The sequence below is a fragment of the Podarcis tiliguerta genome (genome assembly GCF_965153285.1).
Source record: "Podarcis tiliguerta genome assembly, chromosome: 17".
Taxonomy (NCBI): Eukaryota; Metazoa; Chordata; class Lepidosauria; order Squamata; family Lacertidae; genus Podarcis; species Podarcis tiliguerta.
In genome coordinates, this window is record NC_139550.1 from 10,407,438 (window position 1) to 10,433,409 (window position 25,972).

Consider the following 25,972-nt stretch of genomic DNA (forward strand, 5'->3'; position numbering starts at 1 on the left):
AGGGCAAAAAGAAGCTTTCTGGGTCATGTGACCAGCATGACTAAACTGCTTCTGGCACAACGGGACACCGTGACGGAAACCAGAGCGCACGGAAGCGCAGTTTACCTTCCTGCCGTAATGGTACCTATTTATCTACTCGCACTTGCATGCTTTTGAATTGCTAGGTTGGCTGGAGCTGGGTCAGAGCAATGGGAGCTCACTCTGTTGCGGGGATTCGAAACCACCAACCTTTGGATTTGTAAGCCCAGGAGGCTCAGTGTTTTAGACCACAGCACCACCCGTTCATGGGCGGTATATGGGCAGCCAATAAAGAGGTTTTAGCAGAGGCATCAGGTGCTGTTAGCTGTCTGCACTCTTCAACAGTCTTGCCGCACATTGCATTCTTGCTGGCTTGAACTTCCGGACTATGCCTAAGGGCAGCCCCGCATAAAGCTCGTTTCAGTAATCCAAGTTTATATTGTCTTCTATTAATGCAAACACCTCAGGAGTTTGCAAAGCTGCTACTAAGCTTGCGGACAGGCCAGGGTCATGTAGGAAAGTACCGTATTTTTTGCTCTATAAGACTCACCTTTTCCCTCCTAAAAAGTAAGGGGAAATGTGTGTGCGTCTTATGGAGCGAGTGCAGGCTGCGCAGCTATCCCAGAAGCCAGAACAGCAAGAGGGATTGCTGCTTTCACTGCACAGCGATCCCTCTTGCTGTTCTGGCCTCTGAGTTTCAGAATATTTTTTTCCTTGTTTTCCCACTCCAAAAACCAGGTGCGTCTTGTGGTCTGGTGCGTCTTATAGAACGAAAAATACAGTAGTACCTCTACCTGCCACGGTGATGAGAAAGAGTATACATGGCCAGCCTGTTCTATGCATCAGCGGTGACTTGAAAAGGTAAACTGCACAGGGACGGCTGTCATATGAATTTACAATAAGATTCTGCACCTTGTGAGGAGAGGAGACAGAGAAGGGATTGGGGAACCAAATATATATGTCTTATGAAAGTATATATCTTCACCCAAAGTAGCAGAATCTACCTATGCTCTGGCAATCTTGTCTCCTTGGCCTACTTCCTCCTCAGGTGGTATATGTGGACCCAGGCTGTACAGATTCAGCCTGCAGGGGACGGGTTCACATAATTCAACCCTCCCCTCTGCAGCAACAACGATGGTAAAAAATATATATCCTAAAGATAGAAGCACATGGAGCTGCACCAGGCAGGCTAGTTCTAGTCTAGCCTGCAGACTAAGATATAGTGACACAGAAAATCAAGGGACCAGAAAAAGTTCTCTCCCCAGCTTAACACTTTCCTTGCTGAATCAAAGAGACAAAGGAAACTGAAGGGGTGGAGGTTTCAGTGGCAGCGGCAGCAGAAGAAGGGTGAGCGGAAGACGGGAGATGCACGAAGAGATGAGTCTTATTTTCCCTGCCTCCAGCCAACACCACTCATGGTACATCTTGTAAAATAATAAAAAATGTACCACTCTAAGTGTCAGGCAGACACAGGTCTGCTAGTCCCCCTCAGGTAGTTTTTGTCGTGAAGTGTCATGCAGCAAAAGATTAGCCCAAGTGTGTTTTCTGTGGCTGAGGTTTTTGTCCTCAGTCATCATGGAAGAAATAGAGGGGGAAATGTACGCATACAATAAGCCTTATGAACATTTAACATTATAAGTTTGGGGTGCAGTGCCAGGATAAGTAATAATTATTCCGAAGGTGCAACTCAAGTTACTTCTGTACTTTGTCTCATGAGGCAAACAGCCTTGAGGAATAAATTTCTACTCGGGGAAAATCCCACCCAGCACCACAACACTGACTGGATTTTCTACCATTCTGATACGGCCATTAAACTTTTCTTAAAAGAAGGAGAACTGATTTGGCCCTTAAATGCTGGATCTTGCAAAGATCCCAGAAGGTTAGGCGGCAAATCTAGCTCAGAGCCTTGTGGCACTAACTGATATATAGGTAAAGGTAAAGGTACCCCTGCCCGTTCATTCCAGTCTTGCCAGACTCTAGGGTTGTGCGCTCATCTCACTCTAGAGGCCGGGAGCCAGCGCTGTCCGGAGACACTTCCGGGTCACGTGGCCAGCGTGACGAAGCTGCTCCGGCGAACCGGCACCAGAGCAGCACACGGAAACACCGTTTACCTTCCCGCTGGTAAGGGGTCCCTATTTATCTACTTGCACACGGGGGTGCTTTCGAACTGCTAGGTTGGCAGGTGATGGGACTGAGCAATGGGAGTGCACCCTGCCGCGGGGATTTGAACCGCCGACCATGCGATCGGCAAGTCCTAGGCGCTGAGGTTTTACCCACAGCACCACCCGCGTCCCAACTGATATATAACAGCACAATAAATCTGTAATAAATCTCTGTGACTTTTATTAACAATAATAAATCTGTTAGTCTTTACTGTGCACAATACCCCCAAGCTTTTAAAATGTTTTAATATGCATTGTGTTTTATATTAATTAGTTTTATATTACTAGAAAATGAACTAAACTTTAAAAAAACAAAACAAAAAACCCAACAACTTGTTGGTGTTCTTAACAGCAAAGATGGCACTTTCCTCCCATGTTAAGACAAGTGTGAATTTGTCTGAGCTGAAACTATTCGCATTCCCCCATCCCACCATTTTGCTGAATGTTGGAACACACTTCCTTTCTTATTATGGTGATTTTTATTTTATTTTTTGAAATATTATCTACTAGTCCTTTACATTTCCCATCCATGCTTGTAGTTCTCAGGTGATTTCCTTTGCTCTCAGTAGTGTTAACATATAGCCAAATCTGTTTATTTTATGGGATCGCGCATGTCTCTAACTGCAGAAGAAAGGAGGAACAGGAACAGAGGAAAACCAAAACATGCAAATGTATGTCTGAAAAGTGAATGTTCACACAAAATCATTTCCAGGAAATAACCAACAAATATTTGGTATAGCCTTACACAGCTATGGTCATTTCTGGGTCATCAACACTGAAAGTAATGCATCATTGGTAGGTTCCAGTTTGCAACCTGCTTCTGAACCATTTGCACAAGTGCAAGAGACTACAGCGAGTGCTGTTCACATTGACTCGCTGCCCGTAAAGTGGAGGAAGAAGCACACATTATCATTAAGCTGCGTGTACCAAAAACTGGCTAGTGAACGCTCCAGCATCATCTTAAGTGATGGTCGGCCAAGAGTTTGGGCACAACCTCAGACATGATTTCAAAGCCTAAAGCTGAGCCATTAGAGATGAGCCAAATCTAGTCATTTCCAGTGAAGATTTTTGGCAGTGCCAAACATGTACCATAATTCCCTTCTGGGCATTCTTAGCCCTCTTTGCAGACATGTTCATTTATTCATTTACATTGCGCACATTTACCCACAGTGATGCCATGATGCAGTGAAATCTGATTACCTTTGCCGCTTTAAGATGTCTCTCTATTAGCCGTAAATAATCCCTGATTAGGTGGGATTATCTACATGACTAAGGCAGGAAGGAGAAAGAAGCAGCAAGCAGAGAGGAAATTGTGCCAGGCAGGGTTGAAAGAGGAGGATATTCACAACAAGTATTGAGGGGTGTGGGTGTTTGTTTGTTTGTGTAGGGGGTTCTATCTCACCCAAAACTGGCTCCAAATGAAAAGTGAGCCTGCTTTTTCTTACAGTGCAGCAAAGGTCTCTGCACGGACTAGAGACCTTATCGCACATTGGAAAGGGGTCTACATGGCAATGGGATGGTAGCTACCCCATAAGTTCCTCTTGGAATCGTGGTTATTTGTCAAACTCTGCTCATTCTTCACAAACACAAAAAACACCTCAGTTTCCCACAGAGAATTAAAATGTCAAGTACCACCATATTACCCCTTAGCCACATATTAGGCTTCTTCAGACAAATTTGATCTCTACACATAAACTAACCAGCATTTTCCCTACCACCTTGGGGGGGGGGGGCTGTGAAACCTAGGCCAGTGATGACCTACTCAACTACTTAGTCATAAACAAGGGACCTTACAAAAACCCTAGCAAGCTTCCAGTACACACACACTCTCTTCCTCACAAGGAAACTGACTCTGAAAAGCTGCCCCGGAACTTACTTCCGCTTAGAGGCGAGGAAGTGTGCAACCATCTTAGAAGAAATCAGGCATTCAAAGAGCAATTGGACAGGCTGCCTTTGTTCTTGCATAATCTGGGTCTCTGCAAGGGCCTTGGTGGACCAGTCGAGCTCCCCAAGGCATTGCAGTAGAACAAGCCACATTTGATTACAGCTGACTGAACCAGGCCCTGTCCAAACCATTGTGCTTTCAGTTCCATGAATATGTTTTGTGAAGGGACTTTTAAATATAAATGGGACTTTTAAATATATAAGGGACTTTTAAATATAAATGAAGCCGGTCTCCGAGATTTGTCTTTCTATCCATTTCTTGGCACATGAATCTGCAAATAGTACCAACATCAGCTTGGATCAAGAGGAGGAACTCAACGCCATACTCTTCTGGTTGTTCCCTCAGTGCAGGCGCTTCCGCTTGCCGGATGAAAAAGTCCCCCTTCTTCTCCTTCTGTGTGCTCTTCTCCTGAGCCCCACAAAGCCAATTTCAGGGGCACAACGGTGGAGGAAAAGGGGAAAGCCCATTGCACTAGAGGGTGTGCCTGCATGGGCTTCTACTAGCAGGATCAGTTAGCTGATTCCAGCCAATAATTTTTATCTTTCCATATATGTTCTTTTTTTTCCAACAAAAGGAGGAATTTTCACCCAATGTATCTCCAGACTGATACCCAGTGGCGTAGCGCGGGGGGTGCAGGGGGGGCCGGCCGCACCGGGCGCAACATCTGGGGGGGGCACGCTCGCACTCGCAGCTCTCTGCCCCTACCTGGCTCACTCACATTCTCTCACTGCAGTGCTGGCTGTGCAAATCCGATCCGAGCCGCCGGGTTGCCGCCCACTGTGGGGGGGGGGGGGTGCCAGGCATGCGGTGCGTTGCGGAGAGAGAGCGAGGGACTATCTGGGGGAGGGACAGTGCAGTGGGGGGCGCAAATTAGTTGCCTTGCCCCGGGTTAGGGGGCGCAAATTACTTGCCTTGCCCCGGGTGCTGACAACCCACGCAACGCCACTGCTGATACCTTGATTTACATAAATGCACACTGGTTAAGGTCCAATGGATTTATCTAAAAGGGGGCCCGTGCACCATTTCTTCACATTCCTTTTTCTTTATTTTGTTTAGCTACCTAAAATATTTAGCACACTGCCACTCCTCAGTTCATGATGTAACAATACTGGGGGGTGGGGGAATCTAACATTTAGGTTTGAAACAACAGGTCCACAATAGGAAATCGCTTTAGTAAAACTTTGCAGCCAAAATAGTAGATCTTAACATCCAGGATACCCTACAGAATAAACATGATTTGTATCCTCTTCAGAAAGAGACAAGGAAGAAGAAATGAATGAAGGAGGGACATTCTGGAGCCTGGGGGCGTTATCCTTCTGACTTTTCATAGTGAAGACATTCAGAGCAGGGTTTGTGGCTGGCACAGGAGATCATGCAGGGAGAAGCGATGCCTAAAGTTATGTGGGACTGAGGCAGTGAAGAGATTTCAAGTCAAGCACTATAGCACCTTTATACTAATACACTGGCTTAATTGGCTATTATGTGCTCCAAAGGGCACAGAGCTTGCACCAGGGAGCAGATGTATATTTTATATATATGGTGATAAAATCAACATTTAAAGAGCGGAATTTAAGACAGGCACTTCCAATCATTGTCTGTGCAAACATTCCAGCTTGCCAGATGAAATGATACTACCTTCTTTGCCTCTGCATACTGTAGTGGAGGTTATCCTGACATCCCCCTAAGCTAATTTGGGGGGGGGGATGGGGGCACATGGTGGGAGAAGAGAATGGGAAAGCCCCATTGTGCACACAGAAGGCCTTGTGCAGGGCTCCCACTGACAGGACCTGTTAGCTGTGTTTAAACGAGCCAGACCTTTCTCCAATCTGGATTCAATTTGTGATTATGCCAGAGTGGGATGTTGCTGTTCAGTGAAATGATTCCCACCCTGGAGAAGTCTATTGGCCTTCCTGGTGTAACAGCCATGTGTTCCTCTAGGCTAGATGCCTTCCTGATGGCTGCTGTGAGCCTCCCAGGTATGGGAGACATTTCAGCAGGGAGACAAAAATCCAGCGAGCCGGAGAAAGGAACAAAGTACATTTGACCTAGATGGCTGCTTTGCGAGATGCATTTCAAATACATTCGATATGCTCTAATTGTTCAGGCATTACAAATTTTTCTGCAGTTATCTAAAGCATTAATGAGGCTTTTTGAGATACCTTGTCTAAAGAGGCAGTTGGATGGCTCTGGGAAAGAGCTAAAACACTGTGGTTGTGAACTGGGCCCACAACTCTGTTTTGAGATGCTTTCTGAATGATTAAGTCACCAATCCATCCTTTTGAATGCCAGATTAGAAGACAGTCATACCTTGGTTCTTGAACAGAATGCATTCCAGGACTCCATTCGACTCCCGGAACTGTTCGAAAACCAAGACGCGGCTTCCGATTGGCTGCAGGAGTGTCCTGCAGCCAACCGGAAGCCATGGAAGCCACGTTGGACGTTCAGCTTCTGAAAATTGATTGAAAACCGGAACACTCAGTTCTAGTTTTCGATCATTCGGGAGCCGAAATGTATGAGTTCCAAGGCATTCAGCAACTAAGGTACGACTGTGTTAGAAGCCAGTTCACTTCACAGTGGATATTTAAATATCTTCAATATTGCCTTATTGTGTATACTCTAGTGAATTCCTGTTGATTTGAGATGTGCTGAGTTCTTCTACACAATCCACTTTTCAGAAAGGATCATACTCTTAATAATAATAATAATAATAATAATAATAATAATAATAATAATAATAATATTTCCAAATAACATTTCCAAATGCTTTTTTCCTGCTTTCTTGGATAGTTCTGAATTAATTCCAAGAGGTTCAGAATCATTGAGATGGGGCTCTCCCCATTTCTTCACCTCCTTCCATTTTGTTTCATTTACCAGTGCTGTGAAAAAGAGTCTTAATTATATTGTAAGTTTCTTTAGGAAGAGAAAAAGATGTTTTAAAAATGAAAGTGAAAATACTTCGGGAATGTGTACATGATTTGATTTAACCATTTTCATTATCTTTGAATTCAAAGAAAATTTTATACAGATGGACTGCATTTGAACACAATGGTAAACCATAGTTTAGCATTACAGTGGTACCTCAGGTTACATATGCTTCAGGTTACAGACGCTTCAGGTTACAGACTCCGCTAACCCAGAAATAGTACCTCGGGTTAAGAACTTTGCTTCAGGATGAGAACAGAAATCGTGCAGCGGCAGCGCAGTGGCAGCGGCAGGCCCCATTAGCTAAAATCATACCTCGGGTTAAAAATGGACCTCCAGAACGAATTAAGTACTTAACCTGAAAATGAGCCTCAGGGAATGTGGCTTGCAGGGAGTGCTTCCACTCCACTGAGCACAAGGAGATTAGAAGTTTCCACTTCTGTTTTAGATTCAGCATGCAGTGCCTAAACCATAAACTGTAGTTAATCTCAACTTGAAAAAAGCTAGCCTCAGAAACCATGGTTTGAAGTTGGCTTATTTCAGCTAAGCATAGCTAAGGTTAAGCACATCATGGCTATGTTTGGATGATCAAATCTTGGCTTAATTATAAATTAGGACATGAATAACTCTCATGCAGCTAGGAAGTTGCAGCTAACTGTGGCTTCCCGTTTCTACTGAACTGGGAAACTACGGTTAGTAGCTTCTAAGTAAGCTAGGATATAAAGCCATGATTTAAAATTGACTGAGTATCCTAGATAGTTTGGAAGCCATCCATCATGGTTCTTCAGTTCAAACATAATAGGCAGCTATGGTTCACTGTGGCTTCCCAGTTTATTTCCCCGCTTCTATGAAAGGAGAAGCAAAACAGTTCCGTGTGGGTGGGTGACACTTGCTTATATAGTGGCTTGTTATACTGAGATTTCATCATCTGAATATGGCCTTAATCCAAGTTCAAATTACATGGCAAGTCAAGCTAAAATGCGAGAATTTCCAAATGCCTCCTTGTGGTCAGGCCAGAGGAGAAGAGTTTGCATGTGAGCCCAAGGCTCACTGTAGTTTTTCTGTTACATCCCTACCAACCTATGATATCTCACACCACAAAGAAATTACAAAAAAGAGTTCTAACTGCTGGGGATTTGGGGGGAAATGCTAATTTAATTCTTATTTGATGTAAATGGTCTTTGGTGGAAACATCTGGGGCAGAGGTATAAACTGGCTTTATAATGAGAGCGGTTAAGATAAGACTTGATCCTTTTTGCAGTTCGGTTGGTTAAAAAACTGCACCCTGCTATATGTAAACATAAGAGCCTTATTAAAAAATCTGTTAGTGGCAGCAAAGGTTTTAACACACCACAGGAAATATAATGAGCCATTGCACCCTACGAGGCGGCTGAGGAAAGCGTTTGCAGTGGACAGAATGCACAAATTAATCTGAATTAACGTAGCTTTTTACAGAGAAGCGGAAATTGCAATGAACTTTGCAGAGATGTGTCCTTAAGAAAAATAACACTGGGAGAATTACTGTACTTATTCTCAGTTAATGAAACCTCTGTTGGGTTCTGTACGGTTTTAATAATACAATAATTAATAATTAATGGAGAAGGGAAAAAACACAGAAAGAGAAATAAGGAGGAAGAGGAAGAGGAGGAGAAGAAAGAGGAAAGGAACCTGTAATGTTAGCCCTAGAGACAAAAGCATCCTTCATCATAGCTGTCAACTTTTCCCTTTTCTTGCGAGGAATCCTATTCGGAATAAGGGAATTTCCCTTGAGAAAAGGGAAGCGTTGACAGCTATGTCCTTCATATGCACTATATCAAGGCAGCCAGATATCACTCTCATCGGAATGAAGTTCTTCCCACCCTTTACTTCAGAGATGTTTGCTGGCGAAGGTACTGAAAATTTAATCATTAATATAAAAGGGATTATAGCAGAATCATAGCATAGCACTGTAGAGTTGGAAGGGACCCTGAGGATCATCTAGTCCAACCCCCTGCAATGCAGGAATATGCAGCTGGTCCATACAGGGATCGAACCTGCAACCTTGGCATTATCAGCACCATGGTCTAACCAACTGAGCTATCCAGGCTCAATCTTCCATTGGAAAATACTTAGTCACATTCAGGAGTTTCTCTAAATATCTCCCCAAGTTGGGTGTATGTGTGAGGGGATTGGGATGGCTTAGGATCCTTCAGAGCCAAGCCACTTTCCCTAACGCTCCAGAACATCCCCTTTATGACTCTTCTACCACCAGAGCGCCAACATCAGCTGGACCAAAACTTCAGAGGAGCTTCTGTGGCAGATGGGAGAGGGAAGCTCCAATATTAGACCTCCCTCTCTGGTCCAATCTACCATATTTGTGTGTTTTTACATTTTGGCAGAAGCCCCCCAGAGTGGCTGGGGCAACCCAGTCAGATGTGTGGCATATAAATAATAAAATTCTTATTTTTCTCCAGAGACACCCTCCCAGGAATCACAGCATTGCAACTTCAGCAATGCTCTGAAGTCTCCGTCCGAAGTACTGGTTTCAACATTCAAGTTACCACTCTGTGTAACAGTTTTTCCAGAACTGACCAAGTGGGTGAAAACTTAACCTTAGAATAAAAAATAAAAAATAAAAAATAAATATTTATACCCTGCCCTCTTCAGCCAAGACTGGGCTCAGGGCAGCTAACACCCAATATAAAACAAACTGATTGAAATACAACTTAAAAAACAAGATTAAAATACAACATTAAAACATTAAAATGCAGCCTCATTTCAGTGGAAACTCAAATCAAAACTTTTGGGGGGATGAAAACATCAAGTCTTCACAAGGCTTACTATCCAAACTGGTCCTACATGGGCCAGAAAAAAGACAGGGAAGTCCCCAAATAGGAGATCCATCACAGGAGAAGAAAGGAAAAAAGAAAGAGGGGGAGGGAATCAAATTGATTCCAAGCCAAAGGCCAGGCGGAACAACTCTGTCTTACAGACCCTGCGGAAAGAAATCAGATCCTGCAGGGCCCTGGTCTCATGAGACAGAGAGTTCCACCAGGCTGGAGCCAGTGTTGAAAAGGCCCTGGCTCTGGTTGATTAATAATAATAATAATAATAATAATAATAATAATAATAATTATTATTATTTATTATTTATACCCCGCCCATCTGGCTGGGCCTCCCCAGCCACTCTGGCAGCTTCCAACAAAACATTAAAATACTGTAATACATCAAACATTAAAAGCTTCCCTAATCTGACTTCCTTAGGGCCCGGGACCTCTAGGGTGTTGCTATTTATGGTCCTTAAGGTCCTCCGTGGGCATACTGGGAGAGGTGGTCCCATAGGTATGAGGGTCCTACAAGCACTGCAGGAAAGGATGAGGTTTGCCATGAACGAATATTCTCACAAAGACTAATAAAATGGTGCTAACAAACAAAGGGACGCAGGTGGCGCTGTGGGTAAAAGCCTCAGTGCCTAGGGCTTGCCGATCGAAAGGTCGGCAGGTTCGAATCCCCGCGGCGGGGTGCGCTCCCGTTGTTCAGTCCCAGCGCCTGCCAACCTAGCAGTTCAAAAAAAGCACTCCCGGGTGCAAGTAGATAAATAGGGACCACTTACTAGCGGGAAGGTAAACGGCGTTTCTGTGTGCGGCTCTGGCTCGCCAGAGCAGCGATGTCACGCTGGCCACGTATCCCGGAAGTGTCTTCGGACAGCGCTGGCCCCCGGCCTCTTTGAGTGAGATGGGCGCACAACCCTAGAGTCTGTCAAGACTGGCCCGTACGGGCTGGGGTACCTTTACCTTTACCTTTAACAAACATTATTCGTCATCGCCTTCACCCCATTTATTTTCAAGGTTACCCACTTTTCCATGTCTATTGCACTCACTTCTGCCCCACTGACAGCCCCATCTTCCTTCTTTTCCCCCTTCACACAGCCTTCTCACCTTCAGGCATTTCCCCCCTTCATGAGCAGCCAGGAGAACCGCTATTTACAGAAGACCTGACAAGTGATCTGGGGTGTGTGTAGCCCCCCCAAACCGTAATGGCTCCCTCCTCCCTCCTTCATACACTAAATAAAGTGAAGACGTTTTCAAGTCTCATTCGTTTCAGCTGGAGAACTAAGGCCATGCTTGTCTCCCTCCAGAGAAACCAAGGGCACTTGAAAGTGCTGCAAATTTGGCTGGGTTGTGAGGCGCCAGCGCCCATCGACATACCTATCAAGGGGACGGAATCTGAGGTGGCAGGCATGATCTCAGCAACAAGCAGCATGAAAACTGTGAGAGACAGGAGGACCGTAATACCTGCAATCAAATTGCGAAGGAGACAAAAGGTGAGGCAAGATCTGAATGCTTTCTGTTTCAAAGATTATGAACAGTGAGCGTGTTCCTTTGATTAGGCATGCAATTAAACATTACATATTGATCTCAGAACGTCAACTCGGGAGACCCTAATAAATCAAGGGTGCAGAGAAATATATGTTGCTAGGTCCAGCAGAACTACAGCTCTTTCACACATTGCAGTCCATGCAATGCCCATTCTGCCAGTGTCATCCTGGCTCCTTTCTTAACCTGCATTTTCCTTACTTTTGAGTAGGTCGGCCACATGTCATGCTTAACAGAAGACAGTCTTCTATTTTGAGGCGCTTCTATTTGAAGGCATCTACTTGAGGGCTGTCCAGTCCATGCCTTGTTTAAAGGTGAGGAACTATTTAAAAAATGTAGATCAGGGATTTTGAAGTTGCCCATCAACAGTTGGGCACACCTGCACAGCAGACCGGGCAGGTGCACAAGTCAACTGTTGCCTTCCCCACTATGGTGACATGTGTTGTCCTTCTGTTTCAACCAGAGTTTCCCAAACTTGGGTCCTCCAGCTGTTTTTGGACTACAATTTCCATCATCCTTGACCACTGGTCCTGCTAGCTAGGGATGATGGGAGTTGTAGTCCAGTAACCTCTGGAGATCCAAGTTTGGGAAACCCTGGATTCAACCATAGCGATTTATGTGTATATATACCAGGCATAGGCAAACTCCGGCCCTCCAGATGTTTGGGACTACAATTCCCATCATCCCTGACTGCTGGTCCTGTTAGCTAGGGATGATGGGAATTATAGTCCCAAACATCTGGAGGACCGGAGTTTGCCCATGCCTGATATATACCTATAACCACATGCGGCTGTTATACAAATTGGTGTCCTCTTGTTGTAGTGATGCATAACTAGCCAGCCTAGTTCTGAGAGGGTGACACTGGCATGAGACTTCCCGTGCAGTTTCTCAGTGGTTTCCACACTTCTCAGGCAGCACAAGAACAAGTCTTGGGGAGGTAAACTGAGATGGTACGAATTTAAAGCCGAACCACTATCAGCTATAAAGCTGGGGTGGTCATATTTTTGAATGCTCCCCCGCATGTAAAAAAAACCTAGAACACCAGGCAGTTGATTGTGCTAAACTTTCCTCTCAGATGCTTGGGGTGTTTCAAAACCCAAACAAACATGTTAACTCTTCAAAAATAGGAATGCCTGCATTCTAAAGCGGTACACTCTAGAATCCTACCACCACTGTGTCCCGCTTCTGTCAATGTGTGGAGTAGCTCTAAATCCTCAGCTCTTACCCAAGGATATTTTCTCTCCAGAGTCAGCTGGCAGCAAGAAAACAAGCAACGCTAAGCCTGATATGAGGACGCATGGAATCAATAAGTTCAACCCATAGTAGAGGGTGCGGCGGCGCATTGTCACGGTGTAAGTCACATCTGGATATGGCTCCTTACAGCACTCATAGTACAACTCATTCCTTTTACCTGGGACACCTGCAAAGAAGCAAATTTGAAGTGAGAAATGAGGAGAAATACACTGCATTCTTACAGCCTTTGGCTGCGTTAGTAGGTCTATGGTCTGGCTCCTCAATCTCCACTCTCATTTTCCAATAATGTAGGCCATGGATTAGGGTCACAGCTCATCAGCAAAACATCTGTTTTGCTTGCAGAAGGTACCAGGTGTCTCCAAGGAAAGACTCCATGTCTGAAATTCCAGGGAACCACTGCCAGTCCATGTAGAGAATACTGACCTACAAGGACTCAGTGTAAGGCAGCTGCATATGTTTTTAATTGGGCTCAATCCAGATGTCACACCAAGTCATGCTTTCATAGAATCATAGAGTTGGAAGAGACCACAAGGGCCATCAAGTCCAACCCCCTGCTAAGCAGGAAACACCATCAGAGCACTCCTGACATATGGTTGTCAAGCCTCTGCTCCAAAGAAGGAGACTCCACCACACTCCTTGGCAGCAAATTCCACTGTCGAACAGCTCTTACTGTTAGGAAGTTCTTCTATGCTTTGCGAACCATAGCTGTGGTATGAACTGATAAATCATGCTTTCTGCTCAGGCAGCAATTCAGAATTACAGTGGTACCTTGGTTCTCAAACGTAATCCATTCTGGAAGTCTGTTCGACTTCCAAAACATTCAAGAACCAAGGCATGGCTTCCGATTGGCGCAGGTGCCCCAGAAATAATAGCCAACAGCCACATCGGATGTTCGGCTTCTGAAAACACTTGCTTCCGGGTTTTCGGTGTTCGGGAGCCGATTAGTTTGTCAAGTAAGCTGTTCAAGAACCAAAGTTCCACTGTATTGTGGCTATAGCCATGGCTGAAGCCACTAGGCCTTAGAGACATAATCAAAGGGGAAATGACATCACGGAAGCAGCTCTCACTGGGGATTCCCTAACATACCCTCCCTCCTGCCAATTGCCTGTCTGTAGCCCTGGCCTTGTAATTACTTCTCTTAGGTGCTGACATGGTTGCCAACTCAAAAGCAATTGACGTCACCGGCACTAGCCAATGCAGGCAGACTTCTGCAGTGTCCATGGCCAGAGCATGAGCAAGCAATCCCCAGATCCCAGCTAGCTACTTTCCCATATGGCAGATGGTTGCAGCTGAGAGAACAGGGCTTGCCTGAATCCCGTTTACATTTGCTCCTCCAGGCATCCTTCCTCTATTACAAATTGTTTGGATGACTTTGAAGGCTTTGCCCTCTAGCTGTGCCTTAATGCCTCTTCTCTACTTATTCTCAATAACTCTCGAGGACGTAATAATTCTTAGCATCTCGGGAAATAAGGTGAGAAAGCAAAGCCTGCCGATAGATATTTAGTTCTCTCCTGGGGCTAATGCAACTCTCTACGCATTTCATTTTGTACACATACTGAAAAATCCATACAAATCTATTATCCAGCCTAGGGCGGGGGTGGGGTTGGAATTTGGTGAAAAACACGCCATATGATAATCGTCAACATTTCCAAAGAACTGTCATAAGAAATACAGTATCCATCCCTCCTCTGGCAAATGTCATTATAGGACTATAACATGTAATTGCCCATTCTTTAAGCTCTCCATCAGATTCAAGCAACAATCAATGGTTATTATAATGTCCAGCGTGATGGCTTGCACTTTTCAAGCTGTTCAACAGCACAGCGGAGCTGAAATGATTTATACCTTTTTTTTTGTTTTAGCATACAACAGATGTTACTTCTGTTTTCCATAGATTCCCTGGCACCTCTCTTGAAAATGTTGGTTCATTTTCGGCAGGGCTTTGGATTGGCCAAGCAAGCCTTAAAGGGGCATGCCCGGAGAGTCTTGCAAGCCTTGGCTGGGTTTGCCGGGCAGCCTGAGCACAAACCCTAAAAGGGCAGGTCTGGGGAAGCTCAGAGCGCTGTGCCTTTAAAACAACATCTGCTGGAAGAAGCTGCCCTGTTTTGGAGGCCACCTTCCCAAAACGCCAGCCATCGAGGTGAAAATAAAGAATGACGAATGCTCAAACTCCCTTGGCAGGAGCGAGATCTCATAAAATGAGATGTCCCTTTCTTTATCTGAGCTGGTGGCAGCAGCACTGATGATGAGTGCAGGAACAACATTCTGGACTTTTGTTGTCCCTGAAAAAAGGCCTTTGTAGTGGATTCCCTGTGTGCTGCTGCTGCTGGCAGCTTTCCTGACTAGGCCTTGACATCCAACAGGCTCCCCCAGCTCCCATGAACACTTTGTAGCTCTGCAGAATGTGGGCTTCCAGACCTCTCCAAACCTGGAGGTGGAGAGAGGCTGTGGCGCACGAGGCACCTTGCGGCACCTGTGGCCGCAGCAGTCCCTGCCCCCCTCCAAGGTGGAGGGTTTGAAGATGGGTAGAAGCTGGGTTGGGTTGCACCAGTAGATCTCCTGGTGATGTGCACTAGATCAGCAAGGTTTGCTGACTCCCAGTTGTACATCATCAGCGGCAACAAAATGACTCTCCCCCAAACCCCCGAAATCAGAAGGCTAAGCAGAGGTTGGCTTCTGTGCAAGAGGACTGTGAGATCAGCTCAGCTCTCATACGTATTCAGAGGCACCTTGCTCTTTAATTCTAACTGTCATGGTTTTTTTGCACCTGGCTCCAGCTGGTGCTCTAGTTAAAGAAGAAAACAACGTAGATCAGACAACAAGCCTGAAGTCTGTCCACTGCTGCAGATTACTGGGAGGCAGAGGATGAGGCAGTGTTAGGGTGAGGCTGATGCAGCGCAAACACATCAGCAGAGCCCATCTGGTGGATGTTCACCACATTGACCTTGCCGCCATTTCTCCATCCTGATAAGCCGCAGAGGCATTGGGGATGGGAGATCAGGTATGTGTTAGAATTCCTGCTCTATGATTGCAGTCATGGTGTTGTTGTCTTTCACATGATGGTATCTGTTTTGACTCCACAGAGTGGGAAGTGATGATAGAAACAAAAAATACAGTAAAATATCACAGTTTAAAAACTTCCCTGAACAGGGCTGCCTTAAGATGTCTTCTAAATGTCAGGTAGTTATTTATCGCTTTGACATCTGATGGGAGGGCATTCCACAGGGCGGACGCCACTACCGAGAAGGCTGAGAAGACAGGATGTTTGTGTTACTGTGTTCCGTGAAGTGGGACTTTTGTCCTTTGTTCTTTTTCTCTTTGCTGTCTGATGCTAGAGAGAGAGGGAGCCATGTTGCAGTGCTCCGTGTGTGTTTATATGTAAATAGATTAGCCAAAATGCTGAGTTGCTGAGGTGTGTCACGCAAGCCATGCACAAACTAAGTGTGCACGTGTCGGTTGACATTGGTTGCTGTGATGTTCGGGCAGAAAAAGGTTTTGAAGCTCCCGAAAGATCGACGAGGAGGGAGGGAACATGCCAGTCGGGCATGTGTCTCTGCCAGGGTCCTACTCGAGTGTAGGCTGAACTCCTGACAGTATGCACCTCCACTTCTTGCTATTGGAGTAACCACTTTGGGGTGCTTTTGGTATCTCTGTTCCAAATAAGAGGCATGCCCAGAGTAAAAAGGTAAAGGTAAAGGGACCCCTGACCATTAGGTCCAGTCATGGCCCACTCTGGGGTTGCGGTGCTCATCTCGCTTTACTGGCTGAGGGAGCCAGCATACAGCTTCCGGGTCATGTGGCCAGCGTGACTAAGCTGCTTCTGGAGAACCAGAGCAGCGCACGGAAACGCCGTTTACCTTCCCACCGGAGCGGTACCTATTTATCTACTTGCACTTTGACGTGCTTTCGAACTGCTAGGTTGGCAGGAGCAGGGACCGAGCAACGGGAGCTCACCCCGTCACGGGGATTCGAACCGCCGACCTTCTGATCAGCAAGTCCTAGGCTCTGTGGTTTATCCCACAGCGCCACCCACATCCCTTTAGCAACACACAAAGAGGGCATGAATGTCTGCTGAGTGTTGCTAAGCATATGCTCAGAGTGAAGCATGCCCCTGCTTGCAATTTTAATTTGGAGTGGGGGAAGACAGTGTTCCTCCATTAACAGAAGTTTAGGGAAGACTGGATTAGATTCACTTGTCTTAGGTTCGTTTAATAAAGCCAACTTACCCACTAAATCCCATTCTCCGTTGGATATGTAATTGGAAATATCAGCTTCGAGCATCTGTAGATCAAGCAGCCAGCCATTGTGTGTCCAGGAGCCAAACTTCAAATCGCATTTCTGCACATCAAAAGGAAACCAGCGGACATCAATGTAACATGTGCTCTTCAAGATGCCTGTAAGTAATTAGAAACGGGCATGTAAATGTTTCTAAAGGGGGAAAGCAGTGAGATCTTAAAGGCAAGAGAGGAAGGGGAATGAAATTGCAGTCATATCCACCTGTTATCAAGAGTTCAAGGGAGCAGACAGCTTTGAAATGCATTCCAAATTGATCTGCTAACAAACGGTGCCTATAATTCTGCGTTTCAGTCATGGTCTTCAGAGGACCATCTGATGAAAAAGCTGATTGAAAATAATAACTGGTGCCTCACAGTTAAGCTGCATGGAGCTTAAGCCTCCAAGAAACAGATCTCAGGTGCTTTAGCTGCATTGCATCTACTTTAGGGGCTGTGTGGCGTATCAAACCACCGCAAACAAAATGGAGAGCAACAGCAGAATTGCTAGTTGTGGTCGTCATCCATACTGCTAAGCAGATGTTCTTAATTGTAGTAATGTTTCATGCTTCCCACTTCACTAGGAGGTAGGAAATGTCAAGATGGGCAGCTTTGTGAGGAGAGACTTCTTCATGCTATTACAGACTTGGGCCAGGTTATCTTAAAGAGTACCTCCTCCCATAGATGCCACCTGAACCTTAAGATCCTCTTCAAAGGACCTTCTCCTTTTGCCTCCTCCAAGTCAGCTGAAGCAATTATCAAGTACAGAGACTTTTTGGTAGTGGCACCGTTCCTACTGAAAGACATTCCAGAGATTCTTGCCTGGCCCAACTCACCTGACCCTGCTTTATACATGATTGAAGCAGATCCTGGTTAAACACCCACAAATTGGGCATGACCACATGCACTTTGATCAGCTGTGAAAATTGCAACCTGCTCGTAGTCTAGCTAAGTTCCATGGATTATACTACTTTTGCAAACTTCTGTTTACTGCATATCACCAAACGTTCTACAAGTCTGTTTCAAATTACAACTGCAATGCTTCTTCAACAAAAAACGACAACAAAGACACTTTGGAGCGTGTGCTGACATTCATAAAAGAGCATATAATGGCCATATATTCCCTTGGAATTGATTTCATTTTCTTATAACTTGCTCTCCAGTAAAAACCCGACATCCCCCCCCCCTTTGTCTTTGATTTACTTTGCTTTTCTCGAGGGGCTGTCTGCTCTGGCATAAATGATTCATGTGACACTAGTCGAAAGCTATGTAAGGGATTAATATTTATCACGTATTATTTGTCATCTAATTATTTCATGTTCCGCCAGTTAAAATCAGAAGCAGAAAGGAGAGAATAACAAAATGCCTCAAAGGTGCTGTTTGTTGTGCAACTTGCGGTGGTGGACAATTAGCTTGTTTTTGTTAGATAGCCAAGTTTTATTGGCTGTTTTGAATGTGCAGAGACTCGATTACGTTACATGCTAGTGACAGTTGGCCTTTCATCACTTGATTGCTAGGCGGAAGAGAGGTAGGCTAAGCAGCCAGGGACACCCTGGTCTGGTTCCTGGCTTCCTCCTTTCCCACTTCTGAGGTGTCTCCTCCCTCAAGCAATGGTGGCAACCTGGCTGAAGGGTCTAGAAGTGGAGGGAAGTCTCTCCTACCCCTGCCCTGACTCTCAGGCTGCAGACACACCCAGTGCCAGATTTACGTATAAGCTAAACAAGCTATAGCTTAGGGCCCCCAAAAAATTTAAAGGGGGAAAAACCTGGATGTACATTTCCAAAACATAAGATAAAAAACAAATAAATTAGAACCTACATACAGCAACAGTGTTTTGTGTTGTGTAGGCTCCTATGATGTAAGTAATGGGCCCCGCCTGCTCCCTAAAATATCACATATTTTGTTATGTGCAAATGGCTTTAGATGCCTATTAGGTCCATAAATTGCCATATAGCATATATTCAACACAAAAAAACAGTGACAATTTGTTGTTGACAACGGACAGCTGGACATATAAAGGGCCCCATTACCTTCAGTAGCTTAGGGCCTCATCAAACCTAAATCCGGCCCTGTACACACCATGCATTGAAGCAAATGTCTTCCCTCGGAAGAATCCTGCAAACTGTAGTTGACTCCTCACAGAGCTGCTGTGCCCAGTCTCTTTTAACAATCTACAGTTTCCAGGATTCGCTGGCGGGAAGACAAGGGCCCACAGTGATCAAAGAGTGCTTTATGAATGGCGTGTCATTATCTGAGATGGAACAACAGCTTGCCTTAGCCCAACGGAGGAGGCACGGTAGTGGCTCAAGAAACCAACTCCTTTAAAGAGATCAACTCCAATTTGGTCAAAAAACAGAAGAGCAAGGAGTTGGTAAGAGGCTTGTTCTTTGAACTTCTGCACTCTCCCAAATGTCACTTTGGCTTTCAGTACAACTTTTTCCACAAGTAAGTTTAGCGACAGCCCCGCACAGCATATTTATACTCTAGATTGCAATGACAGAATAATCCCCATACATGTTTTCATACGTGGCATATTCACCTCATCTGGTTATCAGAATCACAAAAAGGAACTTCCGAGTGTTAGGTACTTGTCAAGACCTGTCTTTCCTAATACTCTCTCTTTTTTATATACTTTTCAAATTTATACATTTCATTAATTTTACAATCCATTTACCACTTCAAAACTTGACATCCTTTCCCCTCTTTCTGCGGTTCCTTACATTTATTTTTTTTCACATCTTCTGCAAATCCAAATTCATTTAATTTACGCATTTAATTACCTACTGCAAATATATACTCTTATAAAACTTCAGGTTATTACAATAATCCTGCTAATGTTTTAATCTGTTTACAATTTATCTGTAAATATTCAATAAACCATTTCCATTCTTTTATAAAGAGTTTGTTATCTTAATTTCTTATTCTTCCGGTAAGTTTTGCCATTTCTGCATATCCCATAAGTTTTTGTATCCATTCTTCCTTTGCTGGGACATCTGCTTCTTTCCATTTTGGGGCAAGTAACGTTCTTGCTGCTGTAGTAGCATACATAAATAGGTTTCTATACAACTCAGGTAGTTATGTCTCTCTAATTCCCAAAAGAAAAGCTTCTGGGTTTTTTATATATATAAAAGTTATTTTGAACACCTTTTTCAATTCATTATATATCATTTCCCAGCAAGTTTTACCCTTACTACAAGACTACCACATATGATAAAAAGAACCTTCTTTCTCTTTACATTTCCAACATCTGTTTGATTTAGATTTATACATTTTTGCCAATTTACTTGGTATTAGATACCAACAAGATATCATTTTCATATAATTTTCTCTTAAACCATAACACACTGTAAATTTTATGTCCAGATTTCACAATTGTTCCCATGCTTCCATATCTATATTATGACCTATATCTTTTGCCCAGTGTATCATTGAGGATTTTACTTGCTCATCCTTTGTCATTTGTAATACTCTCAGGCACAAACTTCATTAAAGGTTTGTGCAGTTTTAATTAAAGCATATACTATCAATACAGTTTCGTTTAAGCCTTCTAATCCACAGTCACATATATGAATTCCTGATACAGGGGATAACTCAATATATGAAAAGCCTCTTACCTGGAGGGATATACTGGCAAGATCCCGTATAGTTCACTAGAACATTTGTATGAAACGTTGCATCAAATCTCTCGTCTGCACTACAAAAGACAGCAGAAAAGGTACGTGGGGTGTGTTGTTTACATTTGCATTTGTTGAAATGTAAGAGATGCAAAACATTGTAAAAGATGATCCTGTTGTTTTTAGTAAGACTTTAAACTGATTGAAGATCTCTGTCGCCATTTTTGTTTTGTTTTTTATGTTTTCCAGTAGAAATATTGGAATAAATAACTCAAAATCATTGGCTACAGGAGGATAAGTCAGTGCTGAGAATGACACAATACAGGCTGAACTCTGATCCTTTAAAAATGCATGATCAGCTGTAATTACTTCTTCCACCCTACAAACAGATATATACAGTATATATTTATTAATTGCAGGCCACTCATGTAGAATTAAGATTTTATGCATTTTCACATGGTGAATCTGAATTTCACTTCCCCCAAGTGATTAACAATGGGGTTATGACCAAAAATCAAAAAGATGACCAACGTGGCTGTTCTAAATGGCAATAAAACCCAGATCTATATGCCAGAATCATGGCAGAAACAGCCAATATAAAGCAATTTAAAAAACAAATCCTCTCCCCTCCAAAATTTGTCTTAGAATCATAGAATTGTAGAGTTGGAAGGGACTATGAGGGTCATCTAGTCCAACCCCCTGCAATGTAGGAATCTTTTGCCCAATGTGGGACTCAAACCTACGACCCTGAGTTTAAGAGTCTAGTGCTCTACCAACTGAGCTATCTTGCAGCAGCCATCTTTGTTTAGGGAAGAGGCTCTGCTCAGAAGGCTCAAATTTGGTACAAAGCATCAACTGCATTAAACTGCCCTTGCTTCAAAAGGTACGGATTAAACACTGAGGTTTTTAAACCTCAAGTCCCCCTTCAATTCAGTGCAGCTGTTATGTTACTATACAAAGGGACATTCAGTTTCGGCACCTGAAATACACAAAATCCAACCTTCAAATCTAATTCTACTCACACAGCCTACAAACAAGAAGAACCAATTTGCCTACCACTGGTGATGGCTAAAATTGTTTCAGACAGGTACTAGAAGCAGTACTTTTAAAGATTTCCTGTTTAAAGTTTAAAAATTGCCACAAAGAAAGACAAGTCAGCAGCCACTGTATATAAGAAAATGGAGCTATAACCCCCTTTTATATTGGTTGCCACTTGGTATTGCTTGAGCTTCTACTTTTTTAGATCAATAATTTTGTACTGTTATATTAACAATGGCTTCTCTATAACTCACCTTGGGAGTCTAAGGACTGGAGGGGAGAATAGCAATGCTTTAAGTAATAAATGAATAAATACAATGGGCTCTAATCCGGACAAGGCTTCTATGACGTTGACTTGGTTTGCCAGTGTTAGGTCATGTGCCATTTGCCCGATACCACATCCTCCAACATTACTTTTATTCTACAATGAAGCTTAAGAACAGGACTCCAATTGAAGGATCGTAAGTTGGAGGGCTTAAAAAGGTAAAGGGACCCCTGACAATTAGGTCCAGTCGTGACCGACTCTGGGATTGCGATGGTCATCTTGCTTTATTGGCCAAGGAAGCCGGCGTACAGCTTCCAGGTCATGTGGCCAGCAGGACTAAGCCGCTTCTGGCGAACCAGAGCAGTGCACGGAAACGCCGTTTACCTTCCCACCAGAGCGGTACCTATTTATCTACTTGCACTTTGACGTGCTTTCGAACTGCTTAGTCAACCCAATAAATGAACACCCTGAGAAACAGGGTGGTTCTCAGCCAAATTACACATGGCAATGAAAATGTAAAATTCCAGTTGCCGCAATGTGTTGGATGCAAAACCACTAAGCATTCTCCTCCTCCTTCCACTCAGTTTGATTTCCTTTGATTTGTAAAAGAACAAGGCTCATCACATTGTGCTATCTGATCACACATTCTTGCGTAATTGCAATTATGACCCCGGAGCTTAATAGAGCTATGTCAATTTCCATCTGTTCCTCAACTGCTCGGGTTTTTAAAACAGCCTCAAACATGCCTTCCTTACCTGTTGTACAGAAGAATGTCTGGCACCCAAATCTGATCAGATGGGAATCTTAAATTCTGAACTCCTGGATATTCATACTGATCCCATGACAAATATGTGTCCATCCAGGACTATGGAAAAAGATGGTTTTGCAATTAAAGATCATAGATGCTGGGAAATCTGCTATCAAACATAATTAGTACAATATGAATAATGCCAACAATAGAAGGCGAGGTTTATCATTGATGGGGCACAATGGTACTCCCTCTTCTAAATTTTCTTTCGCAGATTCTCCTCGGCAGTGATCTCAAGTCCCTCCTTCATCTGCCATGCCTTTGCCTGCCCTTCCTCCCTCTAGGGCCAGAATATGGCAGCCAACAGCAGAATATTTCTGTCTGCCCACAATACCCCGTGACATTAGACAAGCTCATTAAAACCATGTCAGAGGTTTCACCGCCACCACCAAACACTGAGGCTCAAACAGCGCGTGACAGTGATAGATCCATTTGTTTAGACCCATGCCTGCCCCCAAACACTTACAAAACAGGGGGAAATCCAGCATTCTGTACAAAAATAACACAAGTGGAGCTGAAACTTTCCCCTCAGTGCCAGATTAAACCCTGTGAAAGCCCCTAGGCAGTCAATAATTTGCGGGTGCCCCTTGCAAATTATCTTCTAATATGTTTTTGATTTGACCAACCAGCAATTTTAACAAACCAATTTCAAGATCAATTCAATATTATTTTGATCTGTTATCGCGGGGCCAATAGGCCAGGGCCTACTCTGCCTATTTGGTAATCTGGCACTGTTTCCCCTGTACTGTTTCCCTTACTCCTCACCAGTCTCTCCCCCAATATAATTTCCTATGCATTTAGCTCTGATACCAGAAGTGATCCTGACAGGGATGAACACACTTTAGGAAACTGAGAGACTAAGCAGGCTGTGTGCTGTGGGTTACCTCTTTTGACCTGAGTACTTTTTCGCTTTCTATGTGATTGGGGCTGATCTGGATTCAGCAAATCTGCCACTATCACAGGTGGTTTGAGCTTGAGTGCCAATACAGCCAGCTGTAGAGTTGGTCCGAGGCCCGAGGCAAGTGGAGCTGTCCATCTCTGCCTCTTCTACTCTCCCTAAGTACAAGTTTTCCCAATGTAGGGTTGTACCGGTGACTTACATTTGGAGCTGTGAAAGACTACCACCCGACATGCAAAGGGGCTTTGGTTCACCACTCATGCACCACATGGAACAAGTCCTCTATATGGTAGGGAAATTAGAGGCACAACAGCCACCAAATATGGGAGTCACGTGATCAGCTCTCCCTTCCCCGGTCTGGTGCCCTCCAGACATTTTGGTCTAAACGGCCCATTAACCCCTGCCAAAACATTCTGGTTGGGGCTGATGGGAGCTATAGTCCAAAGTGTCTGGACACAGTGGCGTAGCGTGGGTTGTCAGCACCCGGGGCAAGGCAAGTAATTTGCGCCCCCTAACCCGTGGATTCGCGCCCCCTAACCCTTGGATTTGCGCACCCTAACCCCCAGATGTTGCGCCCGGTGCGGCCGGCCCCCCTGCACCCCCCACGCTACGCCACTGTCTGGACATCACTAGTTTTGGGAAGACAAAGTAGAACATATCAGTGTTCTGCATTATTATTATTATTATTATTATTATTATTATTTCACAACACCCCTTTCTGCATTTCACTGCCTCTGCTCTGTATCAGTGGCTGCTGCTGGCAGGAGGGAGTAGTAACGTAGGAAGGTAAAATGTGATGGTGTCTATTATTATTTATTAGACATATGTAGCTGCCCATCAGTGAACATTCCCCATGAAGCTTACAACAAAATATGAAGAACTCAGTATACCACAATAATTTTAAAAAACTGTAGTAAACAATTTATAAAACCCTTGGACAGAAGCTGGCTCAAGTAATTCACGGCCAAATTTAAAACATAGTTTAAAAGCCTGGGGGAATAAAAAGATCTTCACCTGGTACAGAAAATTCCACATAAAAGGCACCAGGCAGGCCTCTCTAGGGAGGCTGTTCCATACCTGAGGTGCCACCACCAAAAATGCCCTTTCCTTGATAGGTATCAAGAAAAGGGTCTTTTCAGTAGTGGCACCTCAAGTATATAACTATATAAATTCATGTTACAGAGGGGGAATTGAAACTTGCATCTACAATTTTCAACAGCAGTATAGACTTAGCCTCACATTTACTTTGGCTCAAAACTTCATGTGGAAATGAGTTACTCGGTGTTCTGACATCTGATAAGATCAAATCAGGATTTTATTTTATTTTTTTAAAAGCACAGCAACATTCCACAATTCATTTTCTTCTCCGTTCTCTTTTTTTTTCTCCGTATGAAAAACCTTTCTCTGGAAAATCATTATTTTTAACAACCTGTCGCATAGTTTATGTTGATTAATGGCAAAATTACTTACCATCTGTAGCCAAGCATTTGTTATCAAGACCTGGTTCTTTTCATCCTTAAAGAAAATAAAAAGCGGGAGAAAGGAATGATGAAAATAAACAGTTTTTGTCAATGCATGAATAATTTTATTTATATTTTATCCATGTTAGTTCTTGGAAAGATAACCAAACACACATACACCCAATGGGTAGAATTTGGAATCATCATAGCCAGCTTCTGGCATTTAAAAAAAAGATTCAGATGATAAATAATTGTGATTCAAGGACCCGCCACCCGCTTGGGGATAAGGAAGACACATGGACACAGTATATTAGGTTAATGGGCTAAAAAAGGCCACAACTTTATTGATTACAGCATGTGAGAGGTATTGGCTTAGGCATTGGATAAAACAGCAGAGCGTGACTCCACCCCCTCAGGGAGGGGTGAGTCTAACAAGCGTTAACCACCAGTGGGAGGAGCCAGTTGATGCAAATACAGCTGAAAGCTCCCCCTGATGTCACCGGGGGTCGTGCCATGGCTGTAGCCACCAGCAAGGGCGTCGGACAGGATCCACGACCGCCGGATTCCTTTACCAGAATACCCATAAAGTGGAGGGGTAGGCGATGGCCACACACTGCCTGCCAATACACAAACATATTCCAATGCCTAACCGGCAATACCTAAAGGTTGTGACGATTTGCTACGAGATAGGTGAAAAACCAAGTGGCCGGTGCCAATTTGCCAGTTGGATAAAAATTCCTACCAGGCCCCTTGGACAACCAAGGCGACCAACCACAGGTCCATAGCAATGTCAAGAACCAAGCAATGAACTAGAGGGAGGGTAGGTGGGTGATCCGACGAAAACCAGCAGCGGAATGAAAGGGAAGTGCTGCCGCGGCCATGTTTGAGCGGCAAAACCCCGCCCCCAAGCCTCCACCTGGTTGGTTGGCTACCTGGGGGCGTGGCATGGCAGCCAGGCCAGC

At 44.2% G+C, this 25,972-nt stretch overlaps 1 protein-coding gene and 1 long non-coding RNA gene across 2 annotated transcripts in view; one reads left to right on the plus strand and one right to left on the minus strand.

The window, feature by feature from the left end:
- LOC310667552 (neuronal acetylcholine receptor subunit alpha-7-like) overlaps positions 1 to 25,972 on the minus strand; it is a 107,985-nt gene that overhangs the window by 22,050 nt on the left and 59,963 nt on the right. Inside the window, exons 3-8 of the mRNA XM_083420188.1 lie at positions 25,021 to 25,065; positions 22,600 to 22,709; positions 20,542 to 20,621; positions 16,883 to 17,050; positions 12,628 to 12,822; positions 11,235 to 11,321 (exon numbers count right to left, since the gene is read on the minus strand). Of these exons, the coding sequence (XP_083276314.1) occupies positions 11,235 to 11,321; positions 12,628 to 12,822; positions 16,883 to 17,050; positions 20,542 to 20,621; positions 22,600 to 22,709; positions 25,021 to 25,065 (685 nt within the window). The remainder of the gene's footprint in view (positions 1 to 11,234; positions 11,322 to 12,627; positions 12,823 to 16,882; positions 17,051 to 20,541; positions 20,622 to 22,599; positions 22,710 to 25,020; positions 25,066 to 25,972) is intronic.
- On the plus strand, positions 11,246 to 15,999 carry LOC310667943. The gene is made up of 4 exons (XR_014506458.1): positions 11,246 to 11,350; positions 12,649 to 12,754; positions 14,551 to 15,747; positions 15,904 to 15,999. It is a non-coding gene; the product is annotated as an uncharacterized lncRNA (long non-coding RNA).